Source organism: Sciurus carolinensis, chromosome 4, assembly GCF_902686445.1.
Source record: "Sciurus carolinensis chromosome 4, mSciCar1.2, whole genome shotgun sequence".
NCBI classification, from domain to species: Eukaryota; Metazoa; Chordata; class Mammalia; order Rodentia; family Sciuridae; genus Sciurus; species Sciurus carolinensis.
In genome coordinates this window covers 81,395,666-81,413,848 of record NC_062216.1, presented here as the reverse complement: position 1 = coordinate 81,413,848, position 18,183 = coordinate 81,395,666, and the positions used below count along the sequence as shown (strand labels likewise).

Here is an 18,183-nt window from a genome sequence, read left to right as displayed (position 1 = left end):
TTTATTATCATGTAGGTCTCCAAATTAAAGATGGGGTTGGTGTGTTTATAGCATGTCCACGTAGACAGTTCTTCCTTCACTGGTTTCATGGGGTGACCATCTTAGCTTCTGCCCACACTCCCCAGATTATCAAGATTCCTTACCCTGCTCCTCTCTGAAGAAAGAGCAGGGCAAGGGAGATTATTCTACTGTCATGTATAACCAATTAGAACAAATTTAAAAAAAAAAAAAAAACACTAAAAAAAAAGCTCTAAAAATTAAATGGATAGTAATAATAGAATGGAAAGGAAGAGAATAACAGAATTCAGAAGGGTGTGTTAGGGTCTATGTCAACTGAAATCAAAGGTTTGCACCTTTTATGTGTTGTTTCTACAGATTGAGCTGATGTTTGGTAGTTTAGCAGACCCTGTGAACATCCAGAGGATTGAAAATGGGTTTCTAGATACCCGGAATATATAGATGTCATTGTATCATTGTATTTCCCTTGATGGAAATACATATTGATCTTGTACTTCATAATGTCACTAGACCTGGATGTTTAACACCTGTGATGCTTCAGACAGTTGGTGAGCATATATATTGCCTAAACTAAACATGTGGACTTTAGAGCACCTCCTTGATTCAACATTTGCTCTGTTCTATAAATCTGAATTAGAGAGTGTAACTTAAAACCCCCAATTGACTTTAACCTAAATTTTTAAAAAATATGTTAATGAAAAAGTTATTTTGGATCTGTTCTGCAGAGTTAAATTAATCACACATTTTGGTTCATGGTACACTTTTGTTATTGGTTCAGATAAGGACATCTTCTTTCATCTCCTGTAATAGAGTTTTCAAATTTTCTCTGTAAAGGTCTTGGTAAGAACTTCCTTTGTTAATTCTTGAATAGTTTACAGTTGCTTTTGTTATTGTGAGTATTATATTTTCTAATTGGTTAGAAGAAAGGTATTGATCCTTTCTAAGAGGATCATTTATCTAGAAACACTGCTGAACTCACATTAATTCAAGTAGTTCTTAAATTCTGTTGGATTTTCTATGTAATAGCTTTATTGTCTTCATATAATCCCATTTTCCCTCATTCTTTCCTAGCCCTAAGACTTGTTTTCTTGACTTATTTTCCAGAATTTCCAGTAGTTCTAATAAAATTAACCTTGAATTTTCTCAATGTCAAAGGGAATTAGATCAAAAACTTTGGGGATGTAACTTTGCCAGATAAAGGCTGATGAACCTTATTTTCTACTATTGAAGAGTTTACTTTATTTGTTTAAACATTTTTTTTATCATTTTTTGATATGCATTGGTGTTTCCATTAATCAAATGTGCATTCTTCATTTTTTAAAGATTACTCATGTAAATATCTACTTTAATAATTTAATGTGAATTATTTTGATATGTATTCCAAAATTAAGCAATCCTTGTATTCTTGTTATCAATCATATTTGATCTTTGTTATTATTATTTACTTTGTTTGTTTGTTTTTACAGTACTGTGGGTTGAACCTAGGATCTCCCACATGTTAGGCACACACTCTACCATTGAGCTACATTCCCAGCCCTTTTTAATTTTTATTTTGAGACAGGGTCTTCCTAACAGGTTGCCTCAGGCTGGCCTTGAACTTGCAATCTTCCTGTCTCAGCCTCTCCAGTAGCTGGGATTATAGGCATGTACCACCATATCTGGCTTTATCATTTTCTTATTATTTGGAAATATACTATGTGTTTTTTTAGTCAGTATTTTTTTAGAATATTTTTGCCTTTATGATCATACAGGAAAGGGACCTTTAATCATGTTTCTTGTATTATACTTACTTGACTTTAGAACCAAGCTTTCCTTATCTATTATGCTTAACTCATATGAGCAGGACTTATTTCTTCCTTAAAAGTTTGTCATACCTACTCTGTAAAACCATCTGAACCTGCTTCCTTTCATTCTGGCTGGGGTGGGTGAGGTGCTGGAGTGGTTGTGCAGAAGGTAGAAGAGTAAGAGTAAGAGTGGTTTTGGTGAAGTCAGGTTTGGGCATCTGATAAGCATTTCACTTTCTTAAATGGCTATTATGTTCAAATTTTCTCCATTCTTCTGAGCCCCTTTATTTGCCATTTTTATTAGAAATTCTACTTTAAATTTAAAAGTGGCTAGTTTCCATAGTATACTTGTATTATTTTAAAATTTATATTACATGTATTATTTTCTTTTTAATTACATATTTTATTTTCATTTTTTTCTGTTTTGGTTTGGTCTCATTAGAACTTTGTCTATGTCTTTTAAATGATCAGTTTTGGTTTAGTTTTTTCTTTCCTTTGTGTTTCATCAGTTTCTTCATTATTTCCTTTCTCTTTAGGCTTGACTCTGTTGAGTATTTAATAAGTGAAAATTAATCATATTTTATTTTCTTGTTTTCTTATGACTGTATTTAAAAGTGTATTTTTCTCCTTAGTTAAGCTCTAAAAATTTTGATATTTAGTGTTTTCATTGTTTTTCTATTGAAGGATTTAAAATTTTTCTTATGATTTTCTCCTTAATGTAGTTATTTAATCACACTTTTTTAGTTTTTGAATATGTAATGTTTTTAGCTATATTTAAAAATTTTATTTCAAATTTAGTTACATTTAGAATTATGGCAATTATTTCATGTTGGTTCTTTAGAATTTGTTGTTGTACTATGCAGACTTAATACTTTTCATGTACTTAAAAAGATGAATATGTATTCTCTGTTCCATATGTACTGCTAGATTTCTGAATTAGTTCAAGCTCATAATTAATGCTTTTTGCTTTATGTCTTACTTAATCAAATCTTTTGTCTGCTGGAGTTATCTGTTTCTTTCCATGGGAATTTTAGTTGTTGCTTTATATGTGTCAAGCCTGTATTTTTAGATCCAAATATGTTTGTAATTATTATATCTTTTTTGGTTCCAGGATATGACATCTCTCATTGTCCCCTTTGAATTTTATTTTGTCTTGATATTAAAATGTTGATAGATATTCTCACATTGACCTCCAAAAAGGTTACATCACTCACTTCACCTGGCTTACACTTGCCTTATACCCCCAATCATGTCTCTTATGATACATTTTAGGACCTGTGTATCCTAGCTTTCTGTCTTTAGCTTGGAAAACTGGACCTGAAGCATATTTCCAGCACTTTTAATCCTAATATTACTCTCTCTCTCTGTCGAGTTACAATCATGGTTAATCGAGTCACCCCAAATGGCATCCTGACTGCATTAAAGGATGGTGCCTGGGAACTTTGACTTAAATTTATCCATTAAGTCACATCTTACCCTTCTTATTGGGATTGCCCCAGGATTCAGTTTTCTCTGGGAGAAGGTTAGTCCAAATTCTCACCCAGATGTGTGTCCCTTAGAGTCCACTATGAGCCAAGTATAGACTGTTCCTGCTATATGCTGCCTCAGTTAAAGGTGTGAAGATGGACTGCTGTTACCTTCTGCTTGCTGGAGATCTTGGGGTCACTCAGTCCAAGTTTCAAGGAAACAGAGGGCAGTAGGTGAATAGTCAGCCTAATCTGACTGCCCTGTGGCTGGTTCTGCTTGTGCCCCTTGATGCCTCCATTCATAGCATGATTTTGGTATGCTGAGCCCCACTGATTTCCAGCACTGGTCCTGGCCTGAATGGCTCTTGAATTCTGCTACATGATTGGTGAGCTGTCAGTGGAGTCTGCTGTTCCCCTGAGGCCATTATGTGACATCTTTTTCAGGAAGTTATATCGCTGAGGGAACTAATATCTCTTGCCCCCTGTGAGGTTCCTCTTAACATTCCTCTCAGCCTCTGTTTGACATTCTCTCACCCCCACCTCCCACATGCTCACTTTGCGCTTTCATAAATAGCTGGGCTCCTTGAACAGCTTCTAAAAGCTTAAAGGTAATATCCTTTGCATCTGTAGAGTATTTTATATTCTTCAAAGCACTTCCATATACATATTATTATTTGATCTTCACAAAAACCTTTCCTTTATGTAGGTTAGGTGTATTATCCTGATTTCATCGATGACGAAATAGAGAAGCTAATTAGGTGACTTGTTTGTCCTCGGGCATTTTGTTAATGTGAGACTGGTTGAAAACCCAGTTTGGTGATTTCACTTATTAATTAATTCACTCACTCACTATCCTCTGGTACTGAGAGGTGGCCCCAGAATGGAAAGAAGAAATCCGGATGAAACTTGATACCTTCCTTTGTTTGTTGTGTGATCTTGGTCATATACTGTGCATATCGATCTGAATACATGTACCAGTTTTTTATAGTTATATAATCATGTATCTGCCTACCTTAACTAGTTGATAACCTCCCTCTGAGCAGGGTCCTTTACAGTTCAGTAAGCATTTATTGAGTACCTATTACCCTGCAGATATTGCTTTTGGTGCTGAGGATACAGCAAACATAGACTCTACCCCTTAGGAGCAGAAAATCAGTTTTCTCATTTGAAATATAGGGAAAAACAATGACCTTTAATTTTTATGAAGATTTTACAATATATGAAAATTGTCCATCAATAATCACATCTGGCACACAGTAGGTTGGACTAGTATAGATATATAATGTTCATAATAGCAACAGTTTTATATATGATTCAACTTAATGAGAGAAACTCAATATTGGCTTCCACTTATTCAGTTCCCCCATTTATTGTATGAGACACTGTCAGACCCCAAAGAATGTAAATAGTAATAAGATACTCCTCATGTGTCTGAATCTTCTGCCAGACTGTGATCCTAAAGGGAAGAGCATGTGTCTGTTGAATCCTCAGCACCAAAAACAATGTCTGCAGGGAGCAGGTGCTCAACAAACGCTTACTGAACTGTAAAGATCCCTACTCACAGAGAGGTTATCATTGTTAAGATAGGCAGATACAGTATCATTTGACTATAATAAAGTGGTACGTGTATTTAGATAGATATGCACAAGCTTTGGTGAGTACCCAGAGGAAGCCATGCTCAGTTCTTCAGGGGAAAGGTTGAAGTGCAGTGGAGAGGACGGGGGAAACTTCAGAGAGCAGGTGCAAGACTGATCATGGTCTGTTTGAGCATGGGAGCAACACCACTTTCCTTATCTTGGACTACATGCCTTCTCTCCACCAACTCCCGTCTAGTGTCGGAAATTGAGTTTGTATTCAAAGCAGCCTCTTTGTTTGTCTCACAGGTCCTCCATCACTGGTATCTCCCATAATGTATTGCTTTGTAAAGTGCTTTGCTCTATCCTGAGCATAAAAGAGATGCTCCGTAAAACCAGATTCTATTCTTTGAGTGTCACCAGCAGCCATTGCATAACAAAGTGTAATATATTGTGTGAGAAGAAATAGAGAAACACAAGAGATATTTTAAAGAGAGCAAATAAAACCTCAAAGTGGGAGAGTGTAGAGTGCATTAAAGTTAATAAACTGTCATGGCCGAGTGGACCACTTTTAAATGTGAAGGAATCTAATTTAGGGACTTGTAACTGTAGGATTAAAAATCCCAGTGGAATGAAGTTAGCTGCGAGTTTTGCCAAATTCTAAATCTTTTAGTTCTCCTCGAGAACCACTCCTTGGAATCAAGCAGATTATATGTATTTTTTGTACCCAGCTTTTTGAGGTGCTAAATCCAACTGTTTTCCTCTGAATATTCAGTGCTGCTCAACTCTCCATATAGTGCTGCTTTTCTTTAAACTCTGGGAGGAGGAATTTGGGTTCCGGTTCTCCTGCTAGACTGCACAGCCCATCAGTGTGGATTTTCAGGACTGGTGGAGTCATTCCCTGTATCTACAGAGACACGGAGGCCAGAAAACTGTCAGGAAGAAGCTTTGCTCAAGCGTGAGCCACGGAGCTACTCTTCTTATTCGCAAGAGAGAGAGAGACAGGGCAATCGATGCAGGTCTCTTTGGCAGTGTTGAGGGATGACTACCACAGCAAGGGTTCCAAAATGATTTCTGCCAAGAACTGGATTGGATTTTGTGCTTCTTTAGCCACAAAATGTCCCCAGCATCTTACTCCCGGATCATCAATGCCCTTTGTAGTCAGTCTGCTCAACCTGAATACTTCCTTGTCTTTCTTCATTCAACACCCTCATTATCATTTTCTTTTCTTTTTGTTAGCCAAACTCTCAGATTTTTTAGGTCATTAACATGTCACTTCTTTTCCAAATAAACAGGAGATAGGAAGCAGCGTCTTCCTCCTGGTTTGTGTGCTCTTGCTCAGACAGAAGAATGTGAATCCCTGGTTCTGGTTCTGGGCACAGTTTGTAGAATATTTCCTTAGAGTGTTAGAATGCTCTGTTTATAGATTGATATTCTGGTGTTATAACACCATTGACCTTGGACAATTACGTAATTGTTTTGAGTTTCAGTTTCTTCATTTGAGAAATGGGAATAAAATGTCTAATTTATAGGGTTCCCATGAGGACCAAAGAGATTGCATGTGAGGAAATGCCTAACACAGTGCATGGCATATAACAGATGTACAATAAAAGACTATTTAAATGGAAGTGACGTGCAGTACTTTTCTATTCAAATGAGGGGCTCTTGGAGAATGATGAGACATGGAGAAATGACCAGTACTTATGTTCTAAGGAGCTCTGTGCCTTTAGTCTGGGTCAGAGTGTCAGATTTAGGGGTATGTGTAGAAGTAGAGAGGCAGGCGTTCTTTGTAGAAAAACAGTGCTGAGTTGCATGGAATAGGCAGCCAGTCATTTCAGGGAAGTCAGTGCTACTGTGCGCCAGTAGGAGGAAGAAAATGGAAAAATTTCCAAAAGATTCCTTATATTACTTCAGCTATTAATAATATTAAAGGTACCATATTTTGAGGCAAAGAGAGATCAGAATAGTATTATGCCTTATAATATAGTAATCAATATGAAAGTGTGGTGTCCTACAATGGAATACACATTAGAATACAAAAGTCAGGAGATCTGGGTTCAAGATCATTTTACTTATTAAACGGTTCATGGTCTTAGGTCAGTTTGCTTCTTTGAGCCTTTGCATTAGCATCTATAAAATGGGGATGATAATATTTCTCTTCTTTTTTCCTCACTGGGTTTTTGAAAAGATAAATGAAAGGATCATTTGAAACTACTGACAATGTATTTTTTATTCTTGTGATTTAATTTGTGTGTGTGTGTGGTGCTGGGGATTGAACAGGGCCTTGTGCATGCTGGGCAAGCACTCTACCAACTGAGCTATATTCCCAGCCCTTTGTAATTTAATATTAAGAGCCAGATCCTAGAAGGGTTGCAGAAGCGCTTTGTGACTGTTGTCCTCTGAGAGGCAAACCCAAGGCAAAGACAGTAGTTCCCTGTGCCCATCTCACCCAGGCCATACTTTATTCACAGCCTCTGCTGAGCCCACTTTACTGCTCACTTGGCCTGGCCTCTACCGAGATCAGTTAGAGGACGGGTTGTACTCAGAGCGTCAGGGGTCATCAGCAACAGCAAGAACCACTCCCACAGACTCCTCATGTGCACTGGGTGTGACTACCTACATCCTCATCTCCTCCTTTGTCTCTGTTTGGGGTTGATGGCTATTTCAATAATATCTTTTATTGTCTAACTCAAAGATTTCTGAGACTTTTGAAAGTTTATTTTTCTCTCATTCTGCTGAGCAATCACGGGAGATAAGAGACTGAACAGTTGATAGAATTTGGGTTTGATGATCACTGGAAGGAGATAAGGCCTGGGACTTGTGGGGTTCAACCTCTTCAGAGACAGGTTTTGTAGTGTGGGTCAAATTTTAACCATTCTCTCCCTTTGTGTTTTCAGGGAGTCAACAAGTTGAAGATGAAGCCCAGAGCAGAGTGCTGTTCTCCCAAGTTCTGGTTGGTGTTGGCTGTCCTGGCTGTGTCAGGCAGCAGAGCTCGTTCTCAGAAGAGCCCCCCCAGCATTGGCATTGCTGTCATCCTTGTGGGTACTTCAGACGAGGTGGCCATCAAGGATGCCCACGAGAAAGATGACTTCCACCATCTCTCAGTGGTGCCCCGTGTGGAGCTGGTAGCCATGAATGAGACCGACCCCAAGAGCATCATCACCCGCATCTGTGATCTCATGTCTGACCGAAAGATCCAGGGGGTGGTGTTTGCTGATGACACAGACCAGGAAGCCATTGCCCAGATCCTCGACTTCATTTCTGCTCAGACTCTTACCCCCATCCTGGGCATCCACGGGGGCTCCTCTATGATAATGGCAGATAAGGTAAAGGGGGCTGTAGTGAGAAGGGACCTGGTGGCAGGAGCAGTGTTGGGTGGATTGTACTGAGGATCCAATGATGTATTTGTTTTAAGGCAAAACTGGGTTGCTAAAGATGGAAATTAAGTAGGATCCATTGAGTGAATGATAGACCAGGAACTGGTCAAGTTGTTTGGAGATGAAAGTGAGAAAAAGATGAAAGTGGTATACAGAAGCTTCTGTAGTTTAGAGCAGGTTTGTGTGTCTATTTGTAAATGGAGTCACGAAATGACCAAGATGTTGAAGCTTGTAGCTCTGATACATTTTCTTCAAATAAATGCATGAATAGCTTCAAAATAAGGCATACTCTAGTCTTCATTGTTGATACATGCCCTCCTCTATACTGGTTTCAAAAATATTAAAAAAAAAAAATCCAAGGCAGGTAATTTCTCTCCATGAAGATGCAAATGTCATAGGGAAGAGAAGGTGTCCATGCTCATCACACATGTCTGCACACATTCAAAAGGCTTTTAATCTCTGTAATGAGTAGCAACTGAGTTTTCCCCTGCTTAGATTTAAGCGATGGCTCTTTGCGTTGGTTGCACACTGAAATCAATGAAGTACTCTCAACACTACTGATGTCTGGGTCCTGCCCACAGATATTCTGATGATTGGCCTGGGCTTCAGGATTTTGAAAAGCTCCCCAGGTGATTCTCCCATGCAGTTGAGAACTACTGCTTGAAAATCTTAAATAAATCCTAGTCTCTTGTGCACTAATGTTAGATTGTCTAATGATAGACTCATCATGTGACATTTGTGTTTGTCTCTTAACTACAGAAAAGGTGCTTTGTTTTGTGTTTGATTATGTTTTGTCAGTATACTTTTTAATTTCTCAGTTATTATTCCTTGCTTTATTTATTAATGTTCATTAATTAGGTACAGAACTTTTCACACAGGTATCGTCCTTTGCGATTGATTTCACCGCAAGTATAATGCTTATCTTTTTTTTTTTTATCACTTTGGATTTTTAAAATTGCTTCTGCCTTGGCATGGTCATCTTAAACTTTTTATTATCACTCTCAAAACTACCTTTAGTTTTGTATTTGAAAGACATGCTGTGGGGTTAATGATGTTTGGAAACACCTCAGACCTAGCCCAGATACTAGAAGCACGTTGCACAACCACCACAGGGCAGCTGCTTAGCAGACTAAAATAACCTTGCGTGACCACTACCGCCATCTGTCGGCGATAGGAGGAAATGACTGACTTCTGTGTCGGCTTCCTTTCATACAGACTAGGCAAGGTTAAGTTGAAAGTACTAAGTGGAGAAACTTCCGCATCATTATGAGAAATACTCTTCCATTCACGCGGGCACGGATACAGATGTTAGAAAACAAGTGCTGGCATGAGAAGCCCATGCTACAGGAAGTGAGATAAACTAAATGGAAAATGTACTGACTGTGACAAAACCTACCAAGTTTTCACTTTGGGTAGACATTGTTTTAAAACATCCTGTCAGTTATATTTTATTTTAGTAGTGGCACTTTTGAGGGCAAAATATTGCACTAAAGAATGTCAGTGTGGATAAAAGCCACATTTTTAGATAATAAATAAGTAAGTACTTCAGAGCACAACTGGTAAAACTTATTTTGTTTTCTTCACTGGGGTTATCGTGCACCCTGTGTTATTTCCCCCAGTAGGAAAAGTTAGGCCTAAACTGATTGGTTGCATCTCTCCCCACTTCCTGCAGATTCTGAGCATGAATATAAACTATGAGCTAAGATGCAGCTCCTGTGATAAATGAAGCTCTTTTGTTCCCTGGTTCATCCTAGGTGTTTTGAGAGTACTTAGCATATGCTAGGTACTTTCATTCATTGTCTCATTTAATCTTAACTACCCAGTGAGCTAAGAGCCATTTTTAAACTTCTCTCTTAGGAAGTCAAGGCTTAGAGAAGTTAAATAACACATTCCAATTGACCTATAGAAAGTGGCCACCACACTTTAGCATTGGTTTCTGACTGCAAAGGCCTTGCTCTCTTGCCCTTCAAGAAAAGTAATGAGACTGGCGAAGGTCTCATAAACCTTTCTGCCTTCTCCTTTCTCCTCTGTTATAGTGTGTTGTGGGGGATGTCATCTCACTGCAAGTAATCCATCACTTGATTCATAGTCAGGCAGTACTGGAATCTATCTACAAAAAAGGGTTAACAAGAGTGTAAAAGGGTACAGCACTCATTGTACACTGAAGCTTCCCTATACCATTCTGCTATACAGAAGCTTCAACTGGTATCAGCTTCAACTAATAAGTGCACGAATAGCTTTCAAATAAGGCATACTGCAGTCTTCCTTGGCAATACATGTTCTCCTCCATACTGGTTTCAAAATTATAAAAAGAAAAATTAGAATGCCCTTTGTCTACTGCCTTCTAGAGCACAAGACAAAGCTGAATCCAGTAAGGCGATCTTCCCGGTAACTGTGATGAGATCCCAGTCTGGTCACTTCTCCCTTCCTCCTCTCCCCACTGCTACCACACCCAAAATTCTCTCATTTTTTCTTCTTTCTCTTAATACAAAGAGGTGGGCAATGATTTTTAGATCTGAGTAATTTCCTAAAATACCTTAAGTAACATCTAACTGATTTTTGACCTGAATAATTTCTAAAAGGTAGACAGCAAGAGGAAAAAGAAAGGAAGGAGATTGGAAAGTCAGTGGCTAGATGGCTGCAGAGGAGGAGGTGGCAGGAACCACTGGGACCCGGAGGGTGGCTGCAGCAGGGTCCCCGGGGGCTGCACAGGGGAGTGTTCACTGACTCAGAGGATTTGCATGAAGATGAATGAAGAGTTCCCTTTATCTGGGAGAGAGAAGTCTTCAGAGCAAGTTTCAAAAATGAAACACCTCAAAAAGGCCATCATTTTTTAAAAAGTAGAAGTATATTTTTAAATAGCATGACCATATTTTATAAACAGAATGGAGAAGCACAGGCTGACGACTATGTATTGACAATGGGGCAAAAAGACCAAATGTTTGAAGCTGGGTATGATACAGGACATCTGTGACCACTGACTCAGCTGTGTTTGAGACTTACAGTAACCTTCCAAAGGGTAGTGAATAAACCTTTCACTTTATTTCCCCCTTCAGGAGGCAGGAATTGCTGCTTTAACTTTTTTTGTTAGTTTGTTTAGAATATAACCCACTTATTAAGTGCTGTTGTGGAAGACTGCATTATAGGCACAAAGTTCCTATATTTAAGGAACTTTTAATATAGGAAAGAGCACTATTAGATTTTTGATGAAATAAAGACACAGTTCATCACTTCAGCATCTGGTCAGATAACATGTACTCACTTCTCATATACTAGTTAATCAATAAAAGCATTAATTAGTGTTCTGCTTTCATCATGAAGAAATATACTTTGTATTATGGCAGAGAGAAGCATGAGAGTAGAGAAGAACTATTAAGAGCTCAGAATTTAAGCTAGGTATAGTTGCACACACCTGTAATCCCAGCCACTTGGGAGGCAGAGGCAGGAGGATCACAAGTTCAAGGCCAGCCTCAGCAACTTAGTGAGGCCCTGTCTCAAAAACTGGGAATGTAGCTCAGTGATAGAGTACCCTAGATTCCATCCCCAGTATAAAAAAAAGAAAAAGAGAAATAGGAAGAAAGAAAGAAAGAAAGAAGAAAAAGAAACAAAGAAAAAGAAAAGAAGAGCTCAGAATTTAGAGTCAGAGCTAGTTTCAATTGTTACTTTCTGGATGTGGATCTCCACCTAGCCACCAACTCCTTACATTCAGTCTTTCCTTGACTGTATTGTGGGTATAATAACACATGCTTTGCTGGATTGTTGAGGATTTGTGAAGCACATAGCTAGTGCTTCACCAAGTGTCCAGAGTAGCATTTAGCAGGTTAAGCAGAAAGTCATGTGGAGCAGTTTGAAGGAAATGAGATGGTTGCATGACACAGGAAAAGAATTACAATTGAATAGTGTCATGGGCAGTTGTGGGGACAATTCTAAATTGGAGACAATCAAGAAGAGTTCAGATGGGTCTGGGAAAGAAAGGACTCTGAAGAGTGAGGCTGAAATGTGTGACTCTGAAGTATGGAGGCCTGCCATGGCCAAAAAGGACATATTCAGTTAAAGAAATGCTCCAACCAGGAAAAAACTGCTAGGCACTTAAAACACAAGACAGTTTAGAATAGTAACAGAGAGTGCTTAAAAATGTATGAGGTGCCTGTTGGCAGTTCCCCACCTGAGTATAAAAAGCCTGTTTTATTTTGTCTTGTTATAATTGCTTTTATTCTCCCTGAGATCCTGGATTTAGGATGCTCATCTGAATCCAAATAATGAACTAAAACTAGCTGTATTTCCATTTCTCTCTAGGAAGTTTCTTTACTGATTGACTGAAACCTTTCTTGGGATTTTCACATTTTAGATCAAAGAGTTAAGTAACTAATCTAGGATCTCACAGCTCACAATTAGCAATGGCAGTGGGATTCAAATCCCAGAAAAACTTGTCTCGAAGTCCATGAACCCTATTACACAATTGTGCCTCACAAGATACTGAAGTAGGGGGTAAAAGTCCCAAGTTTTCATCTCCATTTTGATGAGCTTTGGAAATTTGGGTGACCAGATCACTTAAGCTACGTGATAATCAGTGTATAATTTATAAGATGCAAATTTTGTTTTCATCCCACCTACTTTACAACATTTTGAAGATAAAATGAAGGTGGAATATGTGAGGAATACTGGAATACTACCATGCAAACAGGCACTTCAGGTGATGAGAACAGGGAGTGGTGCTAGGGAGCGACAGCCCTTGACAGTTTTTCTGTTACTGGCATCAGGGTCAATGAAAATGACTTGGGCAGGAGGAGCGAAGGAGAAAGGAAAGGTGGATGTTACTGTAGGACCAGGCAAGAGGGTGCAAGATCCAAACTGTAGTGTCACAAGAGAGAAAGGAGTGTGCAGAGTCTGGGTCAGGGTCTGGAAACAGTTGGGTTGATCAGACTGAAGTCCTGTGGCTACAACATGCCTCTGACTATTATTACTCATTAAAGGACATGCACACATAGTTTTACTGTAGAATCTCTTGCTCTAGTTCTTCCCTTTCTAAATTGCTTGGTTGGGAAGTTATGCTTTGAGGAGAACTCTCAGTTTCTGTGCAGAAAGCCACATTTTGGTGTCTAACTGGGATGAGGAAGATGGCCTCTGTTCGTTCTTCTTTGGCCCCCTTCTTCTTCTCCCTCTCTCCCTGTACCCCCTACACCCTCCTGACCTAATGGCAGCTCACTTGGGGAGGGCAAATGAACCAGCAGTAGTGTATGACACTGTGAATAGACTGTTGCCTTCCATTTGCTTATGTGGATTTCCCATGCCAAACATCATCTGGAAACCACGATGGCTCTGTGTTACTCATATCTTCACCCTATGCTTCTTCCTGAGTTTCTGAAGTCTCTTAGTTTGTTACCTTGTGTTTGTTTGTCTGTGACTTGGTATTCTGCAAACTGTGGTGTGGCGGCATTTCTTGGATGAGAAATGCTGTATCTCCAGATATAGAGGAAGGAAAAGGGAGAGGAGGAAGGCTAATAAGGCATGCTAAGCCCTTGCCAGGCAGTATGCTAATAAGCGTTTTATGCAAGTATTTCCTTTCCATTGATGGAGAAACTAAATCAGAGAGGTATGTTCCTGGACCAAAGTTACATAGCTAGAACAATAGTGGGACTGGAGTCTGAATCCAGGTATGCTTGACTTTAAATTTTTTGCCCTGTTTATACCCTCATATCTATGTATATTCCAGGTCTTCCCATCAACTTCTGAAGAATGTCTTTCTTTCTTTCTTCCTTCCTTCCCTCCTTCCTTCCTTCCTTTTTGGGATACCAGGGATTGGACTCAGTCACCGAACCACATCCTCAGTCCTATTTTGTATTTTATTTAGAGACAAGGTCTCACTAAGTTGCTTTATGCCTCGCTTTTGCTGAGGATCACTTTGAACTCATGATCCACCTGTCTCAGCCTCCTCAGTCACTGGGATTACAGGTGTGCACCACAGCAGAAATGTGTTTCTTGTTGGCCAGAACATCCTCTTTTAAAACTGGATTTTCAAGAGACTGGCCACTTGAAGATTAGGTACAATCTTAATGTTTATAAAAACCAAAGACCTGGAAATTGCTTAAGCATTCATGGAAATAAAAGGTAGAAGCTTACACATGAGTGTCACTTCTCCTATGCACTTCAGGAAAGTGGTGGTATGTCTATGAGAAGGTTGGCATGGGCTGTGGGACCAGGACCCTTGGGCTTTTCTCTCTCAGCCTGTGACCTTAGCTGGGCTCTTTAAACTCACTGAGCCTCAAACTTTCCAAATGGGGACAAAAACAATACCCGGTTCCAAAAGCAAGAAACCTGGTGCATGATAAACATCAGGCCTTCAACATATGCTGTTTTGTATTTTCATACATCAGATGTTACCTAAATTCTAAGGAAAATGAGATCCTAATTTTCCCTATTAACTGAAAAAGAAGGAACTGGGATGTTAATACCCTTCACTTTAGACCTGGTGAATGAGCAGCAACTCTGTCTCTGTGGTGATGCAATTGCTGATTGTTACATGGTCAGAGCTTACCAAGATTTTCAAAAAGGAGACATTGTGATTTCCATAGGCTGATATATGTAGGATATAAGAAGTGAAGATAAGTCAAGAACATTAAAGAGCATGGCAGAATAAAATAGTGTATGAATCCATGATCAATCAGAGATTCAAAAGTGTTGATATGGAAGAAAACATGAATTACTGAATGTGTGAGATATTAAAGGTACCAGGTAGGAAGTGGTAATATGTTAGACACAGGAGGACCATTATTTACTAAATGTCCCCAGTTTTTAACAGATTTTATACTCATGGTGCTGAAAAAAAAATAGATTATGATTTCTACATCAAGATTGAATTTTTACTTCCCTTTCTGAGGCTTCTGTGATTGTTTTTTTGCCTTATTTGTAGAGGTTACACCTACATTTCATTTAAAATTGTGTTTTGATTTTGTAAGTTAAGGGTCCAGGATGTAGGAGAGTGACATTAGAGGCTGTTTTTATTCTACTTTTCTGACAACAAGAAAAGTTTACTGCTGTAACTCTAGAGGCTGTTTTTATTCTACTTTTCTGACAACAAGAAAAGTTTACTGCTGTAACTGTTTAATTATCCTAAGTTGTTATATGGTTATGATGAGAATGACTGACACTGATGCTCATATATTTTTGTCAAGCTCTGAGCTATTTACCTGATAGGAGTTAGTTGCTTTATATATGTTACATCATCTTGTGTTTTCATTGCATTTATGATGCATGTATTGTGTCTGCATTTGCAGATGAGGAAACTACAAGTCAGAGAGCTTAACTGTGTTTCCCAAGACCTTTAGGTAGTGATTGACTCATAGTGGCAAAGTGGGTGTTGGTGTCTCAAAACAGGTTGTCTGGAGACAGTGCCTGCTGGGGGTGGTTCATGGCTCAGTGATGTCAGAGCCAACATCTGGGCTTCTCTTTTGTCATGGCTAGGATGTGGCTGCCCTAGCTCTAGGCATCATGCCCATACTCAAGGAAAACGTGTCCCCACGTCCTGATCTCAGGAGCCCAGACAGTGTCCCATGGCCAGCCCTGTGATGGTTTCCAGGCTCTGTGGTGGGGTGGCAAAGGAATAGGGTTGGGAATGACTTTGACAGTGACTCTCAAAGAAACTAAATGCAACCCAGGAATCCAACCAATGCCCTTGTGATTCCAAAGCCCAAATAGCTTCTTTCTCCTGCCTCACACCAAACCTGCCTTTTGTACCCTTGTTCCAGTCTCCTCATCTATCCTTCAGAACTAGGATCTTGGTTCATCAGTTATTACCTTTTTTTCCTTACATGCCAACTTATTCTTCATTCCAAGTATCTTCCCTCTTAGGATTTGTCAGGAGATGTTTAGAAATTATAGGGATTTTTTTAAAAAAAAGATGTGTGTGTGTGTGTGTGTGTGTGTGTGTGTGTGTGTACGTCATAGGCATGTAAAACCTAGATACCAGGCATGTTAAGTGTCCCATAATATGTGGTAGTGCCCCACAGTCAGGCACTCTTACCCCAAATATCAATTGTACCTTCATTAAAAAATATTTCTGTGACCCATAAATATACTCAAATCACCCTTATATTAATAAACAAGCAAGCATGAAGACTTTCATTGCTCCTTGTTCACCCTCCCTCTCTCCTTTTTATAGTTCAGGTCCTTAAAATATAAGCTGAAATTGCAGTTTTTACTTCTTCATCTTTTACCTTCTCCAAAATACCAAATTCAGTGGATTTTCAAGTTGTCCTTGACCTTCTGAAGCATTGTTGACCTTTTAGTGTTAACCACAGAAATTATGATGAGAATAATAATTAACTGTATCCAGATCTGGTAATGGTGGGCATGAGAATGATTGCAACTTGGGACAGGAGTGGGTCATAAAAGTGAAATGTCTAGTAGGCAGTTGGATTTGGGCTACAGGTAAGGAGATTGATTTGGACTGAACATACAGATAGTATAGGTGATTATTTTCTACTCATCTTAAGGAGAGGGCACTCGAAACTATAAGGGAGGGTGGATGAGATGGCTTGGAGTGAATAGTGGACTGAGGAAAAAAAGGGTCAAGGGCAGAGCTGCCTCCTTAGCGGTAGCCGGAGGAGGCGGCGGGGTGGTAAAGGAAGTAAGCCAGAATTACTTGAGATAGGGAGAGGACAAGAAGAACCAGGACAGAGGGCAATATTGAAACCAAGTGAGATCTCAGAAGGGAGTCGTGACCAGTCTGGGAATCAACCCAGACCACTCCCTTCCCTCCAAGCAGTCTTCAAGCTTTGTTAGTTCCGCCTTCTCAGGATCTCGGCAGTCGGTGCCCCATCCATGCGTGCTTGAATGACGGAAGGGCTGGCACTCTGTCTCGTCTGCCATGCTTTGTGGAAGCTTACCTGTGATCCTTCAGAGACTCAAATCGGATTGTTACATTTTCACAAAGAAAAAAAACTCTGCTTAGCCTGCCCGCAGCTTGGAATATGACATCCTCTTTGATCAGGTCCCAGGCCACCTCTCCGGGATCTCTCTTAACCTCCCTGCCCTTGAGCAGTGATGTCAAACCATATTAAATTATTTATGGCTGTTGAACATCCTGGAGGGTTGACATCTCGGTGCCTTCATTTGTGCTGCCTCCACACCCCAGAGTGTCCTTGTGGTCCACAGTCCACTTCTCAAGAGAAGTTTGGAACTTTTTCCTTGGGTCCTTCTCTGACTCCCACCTTCATAGACTGACCACTTCCCTTTCTGTGTGGTCTGCTCCTGTCCTGTTTATGCTTTATTGTAACTTATTTATATACTGGTCTCCCTTGCTCTCTAATGGGCCCATGATGGGACTGGCCGCTCCTTACTAGCGCTTGTCTCCCTAGAATAATGTCCCTAGAATAATTAGGCAGTGTCTAATGCACACAGTATAGCAAATTTTATTTAAAAAAATTAAGACTCATTAGATTGTGTGTTTTATATTCAGTTTGTAGTGGGTTGGATGGTCACCCTCAAAAAGATATGTGGATGTCCTAATCCTTGGAACCTGTAAATGTGACCTTATTTGACAAAAAAAAAAAAAAAATCTTTGCACATAGAATTAAGGACCTTACCAGGAGATCATTTTGAAGTATGTGGGTGGACCCTAAATTTAATGACATGTCCTTCTAAGAGACAGAAGAGGGGAAGGCACAGGTTAGGTAAAGAGAGGAAGAGGCTGGGATCATTGAGCCACAAGCCAAGAAAATCACCAGAATCTGGAAGAGACAGGCAAGGAATCTTCCCTTCCCACAGCTTGATTTCAGGCCTCTGACCTCTAGGACTCTGAGAGAATACATTCTGTGGTTGAAGCCACCAAGCGTGTGGTAATTGGCTATAGCAGTCCTAGGAACCTACTGTGCACATCATAGTTCAGAGGAGAACACCAGAATCACATGACATAGGTTATTTCCTGGATCCATTCCCTGTTTACTCTGTGACTTTGGGCAAATTG

At 39.6% G+C, this 18,183-nt stretch overlaps 1 protein-coding gene across 1 annotated transcript in view; it reads left to right on the top strand.

Annotated features, from left to right (window-relative positions):
- Grin2b (glutamate ionotropic receptor NMDA type subunit 2B) overlaps positions 1-18,183 on the top strand; it is a 394,948-nt gene that overhangs the window by 107,020 nt on the left and 269,745 nt on the right. The window contains exon 2 of the mRNA XM_047550285.1: positions 7,740-8,168. Within this exon, the coding sequence (XP_047406241.1) occupies positions 7,758-8,168 (411 nt within the window). The 5' untranslated portion in view covers positions 7,740-7,757. The remainder of the gene's footprint in view (positions 1-7,739; positions 8,169-18,183) is intronic.